Genomic DNA, 19551 nt, shown 5'->3' with positions numbered 1-19551 from the left:
GCTGGCCGTACCATACATGCCTCACAATGCACTCTTTGCAAGATAGTGGACATCAATATTTGATCTTCTTTCTTCGTACGAACCACGTTACCAAAGATCTTCAACTGCAGAGGCAAAGACAGTAGGACTACGGGAGCAAGCACACGTAGAACGCAAAAACACGAAATCGATCAATGTGCGGAAGAACCTCACCAAGAACAGAGCTCTCCAAAATCAAGGGCGTGCGCACGGAGAGCTCTGCTTCATCCAAACAAGAAGAAAATACTCAGTAGAACCACCCAAATTATTGGTCTAACACTGAAGAACAGATCGATCATCCAAAGAACTTCACACACGAATCATCTCTGGAGCACCTGAATCAAAACAGAAAGAAAAGGTGAAAAACAAAATTTAGAGACCTTTCCTCCTCCTCCTCCTCCTTCCCCCTCATGGTGAAAACAAAAGAGCTTCTGCTCTTCCTGCTTTGGCTGCTATTTGTGATCCTCTTCCCAGGTCCTAAATTAGGAACTGAAATAAGACAAACATCACTAGAACAAAGATTTTCTGAAGTTACGGTCCAGTGATCCATGTTACATTTTCCCTCCAACTCGAATAACATGACTTCCACACATCCTTGCAGTTCTTCAGTATCATCACAAGTCTAAAGTCTAATTCCAACATACCAATAGACAGAATAACCCACCATCAATATAAGCCCAAAAATTACAACCATACTGACAGTGGGGTATTCATACAAATCCAGAGATATCTAGGCTAACGATGTCACAGCCACTTAGAAATCATGCTGATACTCATTCGCAAAAGTGGGAAGCCATGCTTAAGTCAGCAGCGTTCTGGAACCGAGAAACAATTGATGGTGGTAAAATCATGCAGCGCCACATCAAATTTGATTATCCAGCGCTCCTGCCTCCTGCAACCAAAAAGGGCATCATCGTGATCCAAGGCAAAACAAAATATTACAACTAGAAGCAAAGATATGATCATGTCAAAAGTGTCTGCATTTATTTATACTCCTTCAAAACATCCTAGCAATAGTTGTAGGTGTGATGTCCAGGAAAACATTACAACTAGAAGGAAAGATATGGTCATGTCAAAAGTGTCAACTATCAGGAAAACACTTCACAAAATAAGGAAAATAAAGAAATCTAGGCATAAGATTCACAATCTCAAGTGCAAAAAATACCATGATTAATGCTTCAAAGCATTCTAACAGCAGTTGTAAATGCGAGTAGCAGACATGCAGCAACTCCCCGAGAACAATACGACTACAAACTAGTATTTGTTGTAGATTTCCTTTCCATCAGTGCGTACCAAAAAAGCAGTTTTTCAAGCTCAAAACGCCAAATCAAAACAATATTAGTAGTGGTGGTCATATCTACTCAAAACACAAGTCAGTAACAAGGAAGACATCCATAAGCTCTCATTTCAAAATCTAGTAGACTATACTCAGCAATATTAGTATTTTGAAGTGAAACATTATGTCAAAAGCTCCCTTCGTTCACAATGTACAATCATTGGAAGTTGTGACAGATTCATGGTCAGCTAAAATTGTGGGTTGATGAGATGGTTAGATACTTGGTGTTCTTCGGGATGTAGTTGCAAAGCCGGTTAATACAGGTCAATGACCCAGCAATAAAGCTCTTTATTCTTAAGTTGGATAACAATTTCATTCTAATCCAAGTATATTTGGGAGCACTCTGATGAGTACCAGAGGTAGTGGCTTCAGGTCCCGGTGACTATGGTTAAAAACTTGAAATCATCATACTTCAATGAAAATGAAAGTCTCATCAACTCTCAGCATTCAATTCCCTCTCCAGACAAAACAAAGTTGGCTGCTGCTACTAGTTGTCAGGCAGCAAGCTTATCTTGGTAGCTAAGGAACACTAACAGACCAGACCTATACTACTATGCTACATGACACAAGGATTGTGCTAACAAGATCCAAAACAATTAGGTATTTCACATCTCACAGTACACGGTGAATATGCCTACTTCTCAATTCCCACAGCTTTAGATGGATCTTGAACAATCATCCTGTGTATGTCTGGAAAAAAAACAAAGTATCTCTATATAGCTCATAAACTCTTTGGAGTAACTTTTCCACGCCAATCTAACATTATCACTAATGCATGCCACAGAAAACAACAAAAACCTCCATCCCACAGCTTTGATCAGAAAAAAGGGTGGTGTGCCATATATTACATTTATTATACAATGGACAATATTTCTATGGTGTACACCTCAATAGCAGCAGTGGGACTGTAGGGGGCCTGTGTCGGCCCAGTGGGAACCAGGGTACCACAGACCATGTGCCTACGGCCCAGGAGGGGTCGCTCGGCCCAACTCATGAGGCGGCCCACCAACGGGCACCGCGAGCCGAGAGCCTCGTGAAGGGCTCTCCCCAGTAGAGGACTTCACCGTTTTAACCACAAGCACGGGCTGCCTCGCGAGGTCGCCCCCTCACGGGGCGCCCCCCTCTTGAGGCTTCCCATGGAGCCGTGCGAGGCGGGAGCCGCCCGTCACGTGGGTGACGTCGACAAAGCAGGCAGGCTGGCCGGGGCAGTTTCCCATTTGGTGATAAGGGAGCAGCCATGCCTACCTACCCCCAAAGAAAGTCCCAAGGGTTTCCCCTTTGGTAATACAAGACCAAGACGGTGGCACGGCAGGACGGAGGTCATCATGGAGCCCCTGACGAGTCATGGATAACACCTTTTGCAGGCGAAGACCACCTTTCGTCAGAGAAGCACCAGCGCATGTCCCCTTTTGAATTGCCGCGCTGTTATAGCCCTTCCCGCTCATATTTTTGGGGAAGAGGCCCAAGGCGCCGATATAAGGGACAGCCGGACAGGGCAGCTGTCGTAGAGAGGATGGGTTCCTCACCTCCTACTCAAACCCTAGCGCCATGGCTAGTGCCCTCGAGCTCCGGCTCATCTTATAGCTCCAAGAGTTCTTCCCACAAGTAAAATACGACCAAGAAGCAGTAGGGTAACACCGCAAGGTGGCCCAAACCTGGGTAAATCCCCGTGTCTTCGCCATGCCTAGCTCGTAGCCTCGTAGACGCAAAGCCAGGCCCCTAGAGCTCGAACCAGGGTTTTGGTGGATTTCCCGTAGCTCAGAATCAATCCGCCGACATTTGACGCGCCGGGTAGGGGGCTTGGTTTTTGCGCCTCAAGCTTCAGCTCTGCCATGGTCGACCACCGCGCATGCCGCGTCCAGCGCTGCTCCAACCACTTCTAGACGGAGCCCGTCGTCGCCCCTCATGTGCGCCGCACTCGCGCCACCAACATGGCCACGGTGACCTCGCTTGCCTGCCGCAACAACCGGCCCGCAGGCTGCGCTCCTCATGGCGCAGGAGCTGCTGCGCTACCGCCCCACCAACGTCTACGACGCCTAGCTCGCCCGCATCACCGAGCTCATCAAGGTCGCCGGCGACGGCCCGACGCCATCCCGCTCCCTGCCCTCCCCGTCGTCGCACGATGCACGGGCGCGCCAGGACGCGCCACCTCCACCTTCGCGCCATGACGGCGCGCCACGCCAACGTCGGGAGCACTCGCCTGAGCCCTCCCACGGCTCCTCTCCGCCGCACGGCGACGACACGAGCTACCAGATCATCCAGCGCGCGCCTAGATGCATGGGTGCTCCTCGAAATGCAGCTCAAGCGCCAAAACCGCACCATCCAGGAGGTCACGGCCGTCGGGCACCAGAACCGCGCCGCTCTCGCCGGCGGCGTCGTCTCCACCGTCGGGGGCTGCATGGCCTTCACACGTGAGCTCCGCCGCGTGGTGTGGCCCGCGAAGTTCAAGCCGGAGATGCCTCCCCGCTTCGATGGCACCGCCAACCCCATGGAGTTCCTGTCGCTCTACTCCTTGAGCATCCAGGCCGCCGAGGGTGACGACAAGGTCATGGCAAACTAGTTTCCCATGGCCCTCAATGACGCGGTGCGCATGTGGCTGATGAACCTCCCTGAGGGCTCCATCTCCTCGTGGGAGGACCTGTGCCAGCAGTTCGTCGCTAACTTCAAGGGCACGTCCGACCGCCCTCTTGTGCTCAGCCGTTTGCGCGCCGTCCATCAGCGCCTTGACGAGCCCCTCCTCAAGTACATGCAGCGCTTCAGCCAGGTGTGCAATAAGATCCCGTGGGCCTCCGACGCCGCGGTCATCGCGGCCTTCTCCGCGGGCGTCACGGATGTTAGGATGCTTGAGAAGCTCGCCATCCATGACGAGCTCAACACCGTGGTCGAGCTTTTCGACCTCGCCGACAAGTGCGCCAAGGCTGAGGAAGGCCGCCTTTTCGCCCACAACGACCCCAACACCAGCCTCGACATCGCCAAGCCCAAGGGCAAGGACACCAAATGCAAGGGCCCTGCCATGCTTGCGGTGGAGCCTGAGCGGAAGCGCGGCTGCAACCCCGACGAGACCCAAAAGGACGACCGTCCCTTCTGCGCCTATCACAACATGCACTCCCACGCCACTGAAGACTGCCATGAGCTCAAGGTACTTCGCGACAAGCGGCGGGAGAAGCGTGGCGACAGCACGCGGCTCGGGCCGCAGCGACAGCTGCAAGGGAGGACGCTGGAAGGACCGTGACAATGACAACAACAACTCCTGCCAGGGCTAGCGAGACCGCTGTCGGCAAGCTAGCCCTCACGAAGCCAACCCTCCGCAGGCCAACGCGGCCCTGCCGCGCGCCAACCGAAACATGGACAACGATGACCTGCCTGAAGAGGATGTCGGGGGCTACCAGGAGCCACGCACGATGGCTTGCATCCTTGGCGAGGCTCGGGCTCCCCCTCCAACCACCACTTCAAGCAATTCTTGAGCGAGGTGAACACGGCCCTCCCAGGGCCTGCAGACGCCAAGCCCCTTAAGTGGTCAGAGTACGGGATTTCCTTCGACCACACCGATCACCCCAAGTCCACGAAGTCTGTGGGCACCATCCCTCTGCTGTGCACACTCACCATCAACAACGTGGCAGTAACCAAGACACTCATCGATGGTGGCGTTGGCCTCAATGTGATCTCTGTGGACACCTTCGAGCTGCTCCAGGTGCCCTATGAGCGCTTGATGCCCACAAGGCCCTTCTCCAGCGTAACTAACGGCTCCACGACGCCCCTCGGGCAGGTGCGCCTCACCGTCCGCCGTGACAAGAAGGACGTGATGTGCACCCTCGAACACGCCTACAAGGTCGCCGCCACCGCGTACTCGGCAGACGAAGACGAGGCGGGACCCTCCGAGGCCGCCCCTTGAAGAAGAAGCCCCAGCTCTCCCAGGTCTGCGTGGAGACCAAGAAGATGTCACTGGGCGGCACCACCGTGGGCCCTTCCCTCACCATTGGGGTCAGCCTCTCTCCCAAATAGGAAGGTGCGCTCGTCGCCCCCCTCCGGGCAGGTGCTGATGTGGTCGCCTAGACAGCATCAGGCATGTTCGGCTTGCCGAGGGAGGTGATCGAGCACCACTTAGCCGTGTGTCATAATGCACGGCTCGTGAAGCAGAAGATACATCGCCAGGAAATTGGGAAGCAAGAGTTCGTCATTCAGGAAATCGAGAGGCTACAAGAGGCAGGGGTCATCCAGGAAGTGCTCCTCCCCCCTCCGAGTGGGTCACCGGCCTCGTCGTCGTCCCCAAGGCCAGTGGCAGCAAGCTCATGTGTGTCGACTTCATCAACCTCAACAGGGCCTGTCTCGAGGACCCTTTCCTCTTGCCGTGGGTCGGGAGGGCCCTGGGCCCACTCCATCACCCGCGCATGCCTTTCGTCCTGGAGAATGCGGGGCCATCTTCACAAGGCTAATGCGCATGAGCCTAGAGCCCCGGGCTGAAGAAGCTGACGAAATGTGCGTTGGCGGCGCACCAGGCGCTGGGCCCTGAGACCAAGGGTTTCCTGAAGTACACCTTTCTGTGCATCAGCAAAACTTCGTTTTCTAAATATTTGCAAGTACTTGTCATGAAGTGCCCTCGAGAGACGCGCGCACTCACCGTCTTCCCTCTATGTGCCACGCAAGCGGGGCCTAGATCCGGTGCATGTGCTCAGGTCAGACCCAGCAGCACCATAAACCCAAGCGGCCTAGCTCTGGCTCGCACGCCTGCTCCCACTCGTGTCACCTCACCAAGGTCCTTGGTACATGTATCCTCGTGTGGTACCCATGAGTAACCTGGAGAGCGCGCGCCGCCTCATTATTTGCCAACGTTTGGCAGTCTCGCTAATGTAGGGCACCGAAGGCCTCGGCCCCCTCTCCACGGGCGGTCCCACGGGCAGCGCACCGCGGCAAAGGGGGCCTCGCCAGCAAACATCCCTGGCGAGCCGTGCCCTGCAGAGGACACCCCGCCGCGTCACAGCCTAATATGCCAAGTCTGGCACGCCTGCGCGGACCCAGCAGCGGCACCTCCCGAATTCTTTCCTTCATCAACCCCGCGGAGGGCCGACTTATCCCCTCGCGCGAGCCGCTTGTGCATTAAAGGGGGGCTTCCTGGGCATCGCGCCTCGGGAGCCCTTACCTCCCCTCGTAGCCCTACACCCTCTGGCCTTGTCCGGGCACGCGTCCCGACATACCAGCGATGGTCGTAGCTTCGCTCGGGGGCTGGGTCCTAACGACATAGAGTACCGGGGCAAGCAAAGGGGGAAGAGTAGGCCTAGCGAGGGGTGTAACGCACGACAGGAATGCCAGGCGAGCTTGGCTGAGGCACCATCTTTACGCTCCCGTGGGGTTGCTTCGTTTTTTGTACAGGAGCAGAGGAGCTCACCTCCTAGGCATGGAGCTCCCGCGCGTCCGTCGCGGCTTTCAAGGCACCTCCAGTGACTAGCGTCCTGAGGGCCCAGACGACTTCAGAAGTGCCCCTCTTTAGGTGGCCTCGAGAGCGTTGCTTCCCGAGGCGACCGCCGCACCACCCTCTGCTCCGGCCAGGGGCCTCATTGAATGACGCCCGTCGCAAGGCGCGACACGCGGACGGCGACACCGCTAAGAAGCCATACCCGAGAGCTAAGTCTAATATGCCGCGAAGGCCACCCCTGACACCTCTCGAGTTCGTCCCTTCGCGACCTCGCGGGGTGCCAATTTTCCCTTTGCACAAGCCGCTTGCGCGTTAAAGGGGGGCTTCCCGAGCATCGCGCCTCGGGAACTCCTACCTCCCCTCAAAGTCCTACACCCTCTGGCCTTGTCCAGGCATGCGACCTGACATACCAACAATGGTCGTAGCTCGCTCGGGAGCTGGGTCCTAACGACGTAGAGCACCAGAGCATGCAAGAAGGAAAAATAGGCATCACGAGGAGTGCGCACGATAACAAGTCCTCATAAAGCATCATCCTCACCCTCGTGAGGCCACATTAATCTTGCAGGAGCAAAAGAAAAAGAACCATCTGCAAGGGCCCGACCCAGGCACTAGGCGCGCCTAGTCGGAGTCGACGTCTTCTCTCTTAATGCTTCGGGAGCTCTCGTCGTTTCTGCTTCCGCTGGTGGGGTCAGAGTGGCTCGCACTTCCGCCAGAGGAGTCGGTGCCGCTTCTGCTCTCGCTCTCCACGCAACAGTCCATGCGGCCGCCAGAGACCTCGAAGAACTTCATGAAGAGGGTGGCCGCTCCGTCGTACCTGAATTGCAGGACCTGCCCGTGCCTCAGGTCGTGGGAGCGGGCGAACGGTTTCCACACCTGCGCCAAGAACATGAAGCCGGCGGGGGAGAACTCCGCCGCCACCAAGAATGGGCCATTGCAACACCCGTCTGCCTGCAGCCACAGGCCCAAGGGCTCGTCGTCCTCCATCACCCTTGTGAAGGAGTCCAGGAGACGCAGTCTGCTGTAGGGCTGGTGATGCAGCCCTATGATGAACTCGTGCGCCACCTTCTTCGTATGGGCTCCCGCCCGGGGCGAGAGAGCGCGCGCTCCGTCGTGCCCCCCGACCACGAACGCCGCGCCGCTCGCGGCCACGGGCCGAGGTTTTCCCGCGGGCGCTGGAGCCAGCCTCCACGGCGGTAGTCGCAGAGCGCGTCCTGCCCCGAGCGAGAACCCTCGCTACCGTGCCAAGGGTGCGGGCGCGGCCCTTGCCCTTCTTCGGAGCCGGCGTCAGCGGCAGCACCTCCTCCAACACTGCCTTCCTCTTAGCAGCGGCGGAGAGCTTTCGCTTGGGAGCCATGGCGGTAGCGGCGGAGATTGGAAGCAAAGGGAGCAGAGGAGCAATGCGCAGGAAGGCGGACATGGAGATGAGGAGCAATGATGCGCCTTCGCCCTACAACAGGCTTTATGGCCAAGGCAACGGTTACCGAGGAGTCGTGGGGAGTGGGGGCGTCCCCATCCCGTCATGCTGCCACACGTCCCTGCCTGGGCCCAGCAGTTCTAGGACCCACGTCGTTACGTCCCTCCCCAACGAGCAGAAAGTGCGCGCGGCGGGCTCAGGGGCTAGTGTCGGCCCAGTGGGAACCAGGGTACCACGGGCCACCTGCCTACGGTCCAGGAGGGGTCACTTGGCCCAACACATGAGGCAGCCCACCAACGGGCGTCGCGAGCTGAGAGCCTCGCGAGGGGCTCTCCCCAGCGGAGAACTTCACCGTTTCAACCACCACCACGGGCTGCTTCGCAAGACCGCCCCCCATGGGGTGCCCCCTCTTGAGGCTTCCCGGGGAGCCGTGCGAGGCGGGAGCCACCCGTCACGTGGGTGACATCGACAAAGCAGGCGCCAGCTTGCGCGGCAGGGGCAGTTTCCTTTTTGGTGCTAAGGGAGCAGCCATGCCTACCTGCCCCCAAAGCAAGTCCCAAGGGTTTCCCTTTGGTGATAGAAGACCAAGACGGCGATGCGGCAGGACAGAGGTCATCATGGAGCCCCTGGCACGTCATGGATAACACCTTTTGGAGGCGAAGACTACCTTTTGTCCGAGAAGCACCGGCGCCTATCCCCTTTCGAATTGCCGCGCTGTGGTAGCCCTTCCCGCTCATATCTCTGGGGAAGAGGCCCAAGGTGTCGATATAAGGGACAGGGCGACCACTGTAGAGAGGATGGGTTCCTCACCTCCTACTCAAACCCTAGCGCCATGGCTAGCGCCCTTGAGCTCCGGCTCATCTTGTAGCTCCAAGAGTTCTTCCCACAAGCAAAATACAACCAAGCAGGAGTAGGGTATTACACCGCAAGATGGCCCGAACCTGGGTAAATCCTCGTGTCTTCGCCATGCCTAGCTCGTAGCCTCGTAGATGCAAAGCCAGACCCGTAGAGCTCGATGAACTGCAGCCAATCTGGTTCGTCCACACGAAATCTAATAGATGAAATCCCAAAAAGAGTGATTGCACTAGTAATACAAGAAGTTGTCCAGGAAGTTCAGTTCCAGACATCAAGTATCAAACTTTACACTTGGGTATATGATGTTGCATAAATGGCACTCCCTCTGTTCATTAATATAAGATACGAAGTATTTTCTAGAATTGCCATAAGTCTAAAAAATGTCTTATATAAATGAACAGAGGTTGCACAAAACAGCTCAGCCCAACCACGCGAGGCCAACGTGGCACGCCATGTAGTTTTTTGAAAACTTGCAGTTACAACTTATTTCAGAATAGCCACTGGCCCTAAATTCTCAAATTGAGCGTCAAATCCCTAGCTCAATCATCGTTCCTCTCGTCCCTAAATCCAGGGGGCACTCATGTCACCCCTCTCACATGTCCCCTGTCCCACTCACTCAACCCAGGGACGACGCCATGGCCGAACGGCGAGGCAGAGGGCAAAGCCAGAGGACGGCACTGCACATGGCATTGGTGAAGTGCACGTCTTGCCAGGAAAAAACATGGTGATGTATTTCCAAAGTGAACTAATGAACATCATTGCTTACATTGCAAGATCCGATTGAAAGATGTCAAGTTTCTAAGTATTTGCATGAACATATGTGAAAAAGGGCATTGTAATCCTAACAGAGCAATCTATCAAAACAGTAAACTACTGATCATTTACCACTTAATACCATACAACATTCGCAAATCTACTACGAATTTGTGCCACTAACTACCAGTTACAGAGATTAATCAAGAGCATGAAAACCCTAATTGAAATTGACAGAACGAACTGCAAAGAGCACGAAAAACTACAGGCCACAACCACAACCAATTCCGGCTGCACACATCCCTTCCCCTCCCCCTCAGGTGTCGCTCACGCACGAAAAATAATGCCCAAACACTCCAGATTAAAGTGGCATTCCACACCGGCATCATGTGAGTGGGTCGGGCTGTTTTGTACTCCCTCTGTAAACTAATAGAGGGAGTACCATTTATGCAGCATCAGCTACCCAAGTGTAAAATTTGATACTACTTGATGGATGAAACTGAACTTCTTGGACAACTTCTTGTATCAACAACGCAATTCACCCTCCCAGAAAGGTAGTGTGACAATATCACTACCAATTCCAAAATGACGAAAATATGCACCTTTCTGTCCCCAAAATGGGAATTTCTTCACATCGGTACAACCTGACACCCTGGACTACTTATTATATCATCAAAAGTAGGTGTCCATCTTTAAAGCAGTCTACACATCACGTTTGCGCAAGAACGCTAAACAACATTGCAATAAAGATGCTCGCTTTGGACAAGATTGCCACCAAGCATTGCAAAATTATGCTTCCCAAATCAGAACCATAAGGACTCCAAATGGACACAATAGTTACCTTCCTGATGGTGGCGAGAGCGAGCAGCCACTCAAGCTTGTCAAGAGTCGCCTCGTCGGCCTTGTCGAAATCCACCTCAACCCTCCCATCCACCTCCTGGATCCACCCGCCGATGTCCTTCATAATGACGACCGCTTTCCCCTGCAAGTCCATCGGCAGCCGCGACAGCTCATCCTTGAGCCTTGTCCTGCGCACGGCGACCGGCGGCGGTGATGGGAGCGCCTCCAAAATGGAGGCCCACCCTGACTCGAAGATGCGAGAGAGCTTAGCAGCACTCTCGTACACATCGTCTCCCTTGTTGTTGTAGGTCATGGCGTTGCTGAAGGTACGCTGGACATCCTTGGAAAAGCAGAGCAGGTTCGGGTAGCGACGCAATTCAAGGCGGCGGCTGACAGTGCCGAGATCCATGGGTTCGGCGATGACAGAGAGGTAGTCGCGGAGTTCGAGGCTGTGTGTATCCACCGGCTTGGCGAACACCCACCCATCCTCATGTTGCAGCAGCTTGTCCAGCAGCCTGCGGCAGCGTTCGTGGGCACGGGGAAGATCAGCGGCGGCGAGGTGGTGCATAGGTTTCGTAGGGAAACCAGGCGGTGCTACGGGCGGGCTGCTTTGGGACGGCATAGGGCCGGCCGAGAGGATTTGGGTGGGAGTCAATTTGGGTCAATTTCAAACCACGAATCCGGCCGGATGCCATCAAACACAATAACGTCCTTAGGGCATGGCCAATGCATAGTCCCAGGATGATGTCTCATATGTCATATAGGATCGGTGTCACGAACTTATCTACGCGAGATCGGAGCCGAGAGGGGAAGGGGATGAGATCGAGACTTGGAGAGAAGCTTCTTTCCAAGGGAGGAGGTACATATTAGGTGAGAGGGAGTTCAGATTCAAACACACACACATCGCATGCCCTGCCTACTGGCCTACAGCTGGCTATATAGCTGCGCTCCACTTGTCAACTTGCCTTACAGGTGGGTCCATGCCACATGGCAGAGGGGGTCCACACCATCACGCGTCCACCGCATCATCTCCTAGTGATGTAGGTGTGACATTCCTCACTCCTTCAGAACGAGCGTCGTCTTCAGGTTCTGCTTGCTGCTCCTCATCGCCGGCCGATGGTGCGTCCCACGCTGGTGCTTGCGGAAATCGATGGCGAAGGGTGTCATAGTCCTCCCAAATCATCGTCGTCATCTCGTCGTTGCACCAGTGCACCTTGACCTGCACCAGGGCACTGTTGCCGCGCTTGAGCATGCGCCACTCCAGGATCTCCATCGGTTCGTCGTTGTGGCCAGCGAGATCTGGGGGTCGTGGTAGCTCGGAGAAGACCGGTGTATAGTTGGGGGTGAATGGCTTGAGCTGGGATACGTGGAAGACTGGGTGGATCTTGATGTCCGCTGGCAACTCCAGTTTGTACGCCAGCTTGTCGATCTTGTCGATCACTAAGAAGGGCCCGAAGTACTTGTACACCAGCTTGGCACAGGGTCTGTTCATCACCGACGACTGCGCATAGGGCTAGAGCTTGAGGAGAACAGCGTCGCCCACCTCGAAGGAGCGATCCGTGCGGTGTTGATCAGCCTGCTTCTTGAATCTGTGCTGGGCATGGAGAATGTGCTCGCGCAGCCGCACCGTGTGCACACCCCAGTCCTAGGGCTCGCCCTCGATCATGGGCACCGTCTTGTCGTCCCAGAGTGCCATGGCGCCCAGGTTGGGCTCGACGCCGTAAAGGGCTTTGAAGGGGGAGCATTTTATCGAGGAATTGAACGACGAGTTATAGTAGAATTCTGTTGTAGGCAGCCATCGACGCCATTGTTAGGGCGCATCGTGCACGGCACAACGCAAGTACATTTCCATGCACTGGTTGACGCGTTCGCTCTGGCCATCCGTCTGGGGGTGATACGCCGTGGAGAAGAGCAGCTTGGTGCCCGCACTGGCAAAGAGTTCGCGCCAGAGTGCGCTGGTGAAGACGCGATCGCGGTCGGAGACGATGGAGCTCGGAATGCCATGCAGCTTGACGACCTCATCCCAGAAGACCTTGGCCACCTAAGGGGCTTTTAATGGGTGAGCGGAATGGAGTGCGCTGATTTGGTTAGTCTATCCACAACCACCATGATAGAATCGAAGCGCTCCGACGATGGCAAGCCTTCCACGAAATCCATGGTGAGGTCGTGCCAGGGAGCTGACGGGACGGGCAAGGGTGTGAGCATGCCCGCCGGATTGGATTGCTCGTGCTTGGCATGCTGACAAACTGGGCACTACCGCACATAGTCGGTGACGTCGGTCTTCAAGCCTTCCCACACGAAAAGTTTCTTGATGCGCTGGTAGGTGGCCATGGAGCCGGAGTGACCACCGACCGCGCTGTCGTGCAGAGCGCTGATGATCTTGGTGCGCAATGCCGTGTTCTTGCCGATCCACAAGCGCTCCTGCTTGCGGATGAGCCCCTTGTAGAGCTTGTACCCATCGTCGTCGGGACTGTGGATCGCGAGACGCGCCAGGCGATCCTGCGCATCGTCGTCCGTGGCATAGGAGTTTGCCACTTCCTGAACCCACGCGGGCTGGCGGATGGAGAGCGCGTCGAGGTTCAGAGCCGCGCTCACGCGAGATAGAACGTCAGTGGCTCCATTTTCACTGCCGCGGTGGTAGCGGAAGTTGAATTGGAGCCCCACCAGCTTGGCCATGGCCTTGCGCTGCAGGTCGGTGGCGAGCTACTGGTCCTGCAGGTTGCATAGGCTCTTGTAGTCCGTGATGATGGTGAACGGGCCACGTTGCAAGTACGTGCGCCACTTATCGACGACCATCATGACAGCGATGAACTCCTTCTCGTACGCCGACAGCCTTTGGTTGCGCACGCCCAAGGCCTTGCTGAGAAACGCCATTGGGTGCCCTTCCTGAGCGAGCACCGCGCCGACGCTGGTGTCGCACATGTCCGTCTCAATCGTGAACAAGAGCGCAAAGTCTGGGAGCGCGAGCACGGGCGCGGTCACCATTGCACGCTTGAGGAGATCGAACGCCACCTGCACCCTCTCTGTCCACTCGAAGCCCTTCTTGCTTAGCAAGCTAGTGAGCGGCTTGGCGATGATGCCGTAGTGCGCAATGAACTTACGATAGTAGCCGGTGAGGCTGAGGAAGCCGTGAATCTCGGTCGCGTTGGTTGGGGAAGGCCATGCCACCATAGCTTGCGTATTCTCGGGGTCTGTGGCGACACCATCCTTGGAAATGATGTGGCCGAGGTAGGAGATGTTGTCCTGGGCGAAAGAGCACTTGGACTCCTTGGCGTACAGCTGGTGCTCTCGGAGCAGGGCGAGGATGAGGCGAAGGTGCTCCAGGTGCTCCTCCAATGTCTCATTGAAGATCAAGATGTCATCAAAGAATATGATTACAAACTTATGCACGTACTTGGCAAAGATTGCATTCATGAGGCACTGGAAGGTTGTCGGGGCATTCGTCAACCCGAACGGCATGACCTTGAAGTGGAAGTGGCCATGGTTCATCTTGAACGTCCTCTTCTCCTTGTCGACCGCGCACATGCGTATCTAGTGATAACCAGCGCGGAGGTCCAGCTTGGAAAAGAAGGCTGCTCCGGCCAACTCGTCGAGCAATTCGTTCACGATGGGCAGGGGGAACTTGTTCTTGACCGTGGCGTCATTGAGCTGGAGATAATTGACATAGAAACGCCAGGTGACGTCGTTCTTCTTGACGAGCAGCACGAGCGCGGCGAAGGGACTCATGCTGTGCTCGATGACGCCGGACTGGAGCATCTCCTGGACCTGACGCTCAATTTCGTCTTCTTGTAGTGGTGAGTAGCGATACGGGCGCGACTTGGCGGGGCGCGCGTCGTCCACCAAGGTGATGGCGTGATCGTAGCGGCTATGTGGAGGCAAGCCCTTGGGGTCGGCGAACACGGCGGCGAAGTCTGTCAGAACGCTCTGCACGCTTGGTGGCACCTTGGTCGCTTGCGGCTCCGGTGCACGGGGCAAGTCCAGGACCACCATGTACAAAATGTCATTGCCTGCTTGCCATTTGCACAATTGCTCGGGCTCGATTTCTTCCATCTTCTCGTTCTGCTTGGGTCGAACACCTTGCAGGGTGATCATGGCGCCGTGGTGCTCGAAGGTCAGTGTCTTCTCGAGCCAGTGGCAGCTCATCGGGCTGAACTGCTCCAACCAGTTCATGCCGAGCACGCCGTCGTAGGCCCCCAAATCCAGTTGCCTCATATCGATGGTGAACGTGTGCCCTTGAATCCACCAGTTCAACCCTTGAACCATGCTGTCGCAGGTCATGAGCTCCCCGTTGGCCACTCGGACCTCCACTGCTGGCACGGGTACAGATGGTGCGTGCACGCGCTCAGCGAATGCCTTGGAGACGAAGTTGTGCATACTCCCAGAGTCCACCAATAGCAGCATGACTTGATTGCCGATGAGCATACACACACGAATGGTGCGCGGCGACTCAGTGCCGGCAATAGCGTGCGTGGAGAGCACGCAGCACTCTGGTGCGAGATCTTGATCAGCTGGCGCGTCGAGCAGATCCAGGGCATGAACGACATTGTCACTTAGCACCTTGCCATAGTCCCCGACCTGAATTGTGAGCAGTTGAGTGGCCGACTTGCATTGATGGTCGCGGGAGTAACGATCACCGCACTTGAAGCAGAGCCCGTTGGCACGTCGGTGCTCTCAAAGTTGCCGCTCGCGTGCCAGGTCGTCGTTGGGCACTACAGCGCCTCCTGGCCATGGCGCCCCCACAACCCAGGGAGGAAGAGGTGGGGGAGGTGGTCGCCCCGCATGAATGATCCGTGGTCGAGCATGTTGTGTGCCTGCCTCCTCCTCCATGATCCGGGCCAACACCGCGGCGCGTGTTATGCTGGACGGCTCCTGAAGATGAACTGCAGCCCGCAGATCGTCGCGCAAGCCCAGTAGGAACTGAGTGATGAATAGCTTGGGGTTGAGCGACGCGTCGAGGGCGAGCAGGTGATACATGTGAGCCTCGAACGCTGTCCTATACTCGGAGATGATGCCAGTTTGGCGGAGCTGCAGCAGCTTATGCATATCCACTTCAAACTCGCCCGACGCGAACTCGCTGATGATGGCCGCGGTGAACTGTTCCCAGGTTGGCACGCGTGCGTCTGCCGGTACGCCTGAAACCAGTGCGCTGCATGGCCGTCGATGTAGAGCGAGGTCGTGGTCACCCAACTGTGCTGCGGAACGCGGTATAGGTCGAAGTAGGTGATGCAGTGGTCAATCCAAAGGTTGGGCGCATTGCTGTCGAAGTTGGGAAAATTGTGTTTGGGTGGCTTGACTGTGTACTCCTCGCGCTACCCATGGTGCGAATCGCGGCCCTCCATGAACGCGGTCGTCTGCCGACGCTCGCGAACTGCAGAGGGTGCCGCGTAGGAAGTAGGGGCGGCCCGTTGTTGGCGATGCAAACAGCGGGGCCCTGAGGACGAGACCCACGGGCGTGCTCCAATGATGTCACCACAGAGGCCTGGGTGTCGCCGTCGTGGTGGTCGGCGTCGTTCTGTCGGTGGCGCTTGGCGGCGGACGGCGAAGGTGGTGGCTCGCATTGCTGACGCACCTCATCGACGTCGGCTTGGGTGAGGTCTAGCTACTTGCGGATGTGCGCCAGATCGGAGGAGACCTGCGTGTTGAATGCGATCTGGGCCTCGCGCTGCTTGTTGCCCGCAAGCATGGTCTCGCCGAAGCGCTTGAGGAGCGCCTACAGCGTTGCCTTGAGCTCTCCCGTGGATTCCGACATGGCAGTGATGATATGGCGAGTTTGAGCAGAGGGTTTGCAGGGTGACGCCGTCGCACTCGCTCCAAATCAGGCCAACCCCGCTGGGGATTTCGAGTGGATCTCGCCGGAGCAAGACCGCACCCGCAGCGGTGGATGTTACGACTTGATCGAGAGGGGATGAGTGGCAGCGAAGAAAAAATTGAGGGGGCAAAACCTAGCTCTGATTACCAACTGTCACGAACTCATCTACGCGAGATCGGAGCCGAGAGGGGAAGGGGATGAGATTGAGAATTGGGATAGAAGCTTCTTTCCAAGGGAGGAGGTACGGATTAGGTGAGAGAGTTCAGATTCAAACACACACACATCGCATGCCCTGCCTACTGGCCTACAGCTGGCTATATAGCTGCGCCCCACTTGTCAACTTGCCTTACAGGTGGGTCCATGCCACATGGCAGAGGGGGTCCACACCATCACACGTCCATCGCATCATCTCCTCATGTTGCAGGTGTGACGATCGGATGGCAGAAAAAGTAGGTTCGGATGGGGAAACGAGATCCTCTGCAGGAGGCAGGTGCTTGAGGAGAAAAAGTGTGGTCCGATGCATAAAGTTGGAAAAGTTGAAATAAAGAGTAGGGATGCATGTGTAGTGAAAGTCACTTTTTATTCTTTGATGAGGCACACTAGTAGTAGCTTGCATTGGGGAGAACAAATCAACATAGATGTTTCAAATTACTTTTTATCATGGGGCGGTTGTATCCATATGCCACCATTGTACATGCCCTTAGAGCAACTCCAACGGGGCGACCCATTTCGTCCGTGGACGTCCGTTTGGGTCGGCACGGACAGAAAAGTCGGCCCAAAACGACGACCCAAACGGACACGTGTCTGCTTTTCCTCCGTCAGCCTACCCATTCTCGGCCCAATTTTTAGCCGGATTTGCGTCAGCGGGGACACGCGACGGATGCGCATGCGCCCGCCTTCTCCTCTCCCTGGCCTGCTGGTCGATGGCACATTGGCCATCCTCTCTCATTCCAACAAGCCCTCGCCTGCCTCTTTCGTCGCTGCCGCCACCGCCCATACCACCCATTTCTTCTGGTGGCTCTGCCAGCTGCCGGCGCCACAACATCCCCTCTGCAACGCCGCCACCTCCCACGTCGCCCGCCACCGCCGTCTTGCCACCAAGGAACCAAAAGCTTCCCACCCCACTCCCTCGACACAGCCGCGACTGCGACCAAGAAGCTGCCTCGCCGCCCCGTCCAGATCCTCACCAGCATGCTCATCGGACGCCGACAGGCTCGTCGCACACCGCCAGGGCAGCTAGCTGGTCCGAGGGCGGCGCGACTCCCTTCGCCGGTCATATCCTTCTTCGACGCCCGCAAGCTGTTCGACAGTTTGCCAAGGTACAAAATGGACTCCGCCGACGAGTTATTTTTTCACAATGTCCTTTTCAACCCCGACGATTCCTCGTCCGATGAGGAGGAGGAGATCTTGGCTCCCGTGTTGGTCCATCACCACCTCCATAGTCAACGCCCGTCGTTCCGTGGCTCCATTCCTAGGCACCTCCCGGCGTTGAATCGCAACCGAGAGAGCGGGCATTTCCTTCTTTGGAAGGACTACTTTAACACAACAAACCTGTTGTTCAAACATCAGAAATTTCATCGCCGTTTCCGTATGAGTAGGCATCTTTTGAACCGTATTAGAGAGAGAGAGTGGTCGGCTATGATGACTATTTCGAGTGCGAGGAGGATGCCGTTGGAAAAAATGCTTTCTCCTCTTATAAAAAATGCACTGCCGCCATCCGAATGCTTGCATATGGAGTGCCCGGTGATCTCATTAACGAGTACGTCTGTATGAGCGAGTCTACATGCCTAGACTCCATGTATAACTTCTGTAAGGCTGTTATTGTTGTGTTTGGCCGTGATTACTTGAGAGAGTCGACTCCTGAAGATACAGCCCGCTTGTTGGCGATGAATGCCAGCAGGGGCTTCCCAGGGATGCTTGGCAGCATAGACTGCATGCACTGGGAATGGAAGCACTGCCCTTTTGCTTGGCAAGGGCAGTATAAGGGCCATGACAGGGCTTGCACTGTCATACTTGAGGCCGTGGTGTCTCAAGATCTCTGGCTCTGGCACTCTTTCTTTGGCATGGCCGGATCACACAATGACGTGCTTCAGCGCTCGCTGGCGTTTGCTAGGCTTGCCGAAGGCAACATCCCACCGGTGAAGTTTACTATCAACGGCCACAACTACGATAAAGGATACTACCTGGGTGACAGTATCTATCCTTAGTGGACCACTATTGTGAAGACAATCCCCAACCCTGTCGGAGAGAAAAGGAAAAGATTTTCCCAAGAGCAAGAGAGTGCTAGGAAGGACGTCGAGCGTGCGGCCTTTCTACTACTTCCCAAGCGTTGATGCGGGCATTCGACATCACCAGCCCCAAGCTAGGGCCTGGGGCCTGGCCCCGGGCTCTCCATTTCAGCATTACCAAAAGGAATCAGAGAATGGAGGAAGAGGGATGTCTGGATGAATTCTACCACTCATCCCCCACCCCTCCTTTTCTAGGTGGGCCGGGGCTGGGAGACGATCCCTCGGCGGGTAACCACTGTCCTCCTCCACCAATCCATGAAGACCGAGCCCCTGCTTTGACGCTCTCCCGCAACACGCTCCTCCGTTACCTACCCCACTCAATACATGCGTCATACGTGGCTAAGGATAAGGGCGTGGTGGGAAGAGTGAATTGGCAGTTACTCACCCGTGCGTTAAAGTCATTCGCGGGCCATTACAAAAGTGGCCCTACCACGATTGGTGTTATGCGACGCATGGGAGAACCGGAAACTGCCTCAGCCTCAGATTAATGAAGAAGCAAATAATATCTCAAAGGACAAGAAGCTACTCTTCTCTTACCTGTGCACTGGTTAGGGCCTACCCCGACGACGCCCGACAACGTGTTCGGGCTAGGCTCGGGGGCTCCTATCGGTGCAACAGACCCTGGGTCCGTTTCCCAGACTGTGCACAGGCCCGAGATCGAGGCTACAACATCCAAGACAATGCCAAGATGGAGAGATAAGCTCTTTGAGAAATCAGAGGGCAGGTTGAGAAGACTAGGTCAAGACAAAGAAACAAGATACCACCAAGGGAAAACCTCCCTTGTCGGGAAGGCGAGCCTGGCAAGGTTGGGGTTGCCCTGGAAGCAAG

The 19551-nt window shown here is 55.8% G+C and overlaps 1 protein-coding gene across 1 annotated transcript; it reads right to left on the bottom strand.

The window, feature by feature from the left end:
• Positions 1-851: 851 nt before the first annotated feature.
• LOC125548461 (transcription factor GTE3, chloroplastic-like) lies at positions 852-11210 on the bottom strand. The gene is made up of 2 exons (XM_048712051.1): positions 10628-11210; positions 852-910 (listed from the first exon to the last, which is right to left on the bottom strand). The coding sequence occupies exons 1-2, from the start codon at positions 11192-11194 to the stop codon at positions 881-883; spliced, it is 597 nt and encodes a 198-aa protein (XP_048568008.1). The 5' UTR covers positions 11195-11210; the 3' UTR covers positions 852-880.
• Between the last annotated feature and the right edge of the window lie 8341 nt (positions 11211-19551).

The sequence above is a fragment of the Triticum urartu genome, chromosome 3 (genome assembly GCF_003073215.2).
Source record: "Triticum urartu cultivar G1812 chromosome 3, Tu2.1, whole genome shotgun sequence".
In the NCBI taxonomy this organism is placed as follows: domain Eukaryota; kingdom Viridiplantae; phylum Streptophyta; class Magnoliopsida; order Poales; family Poaceae; genus Triticum; species Triticum urartu.
This window is presented reverse-complemented; position numbering and strand designations above follow the sequence as displayed.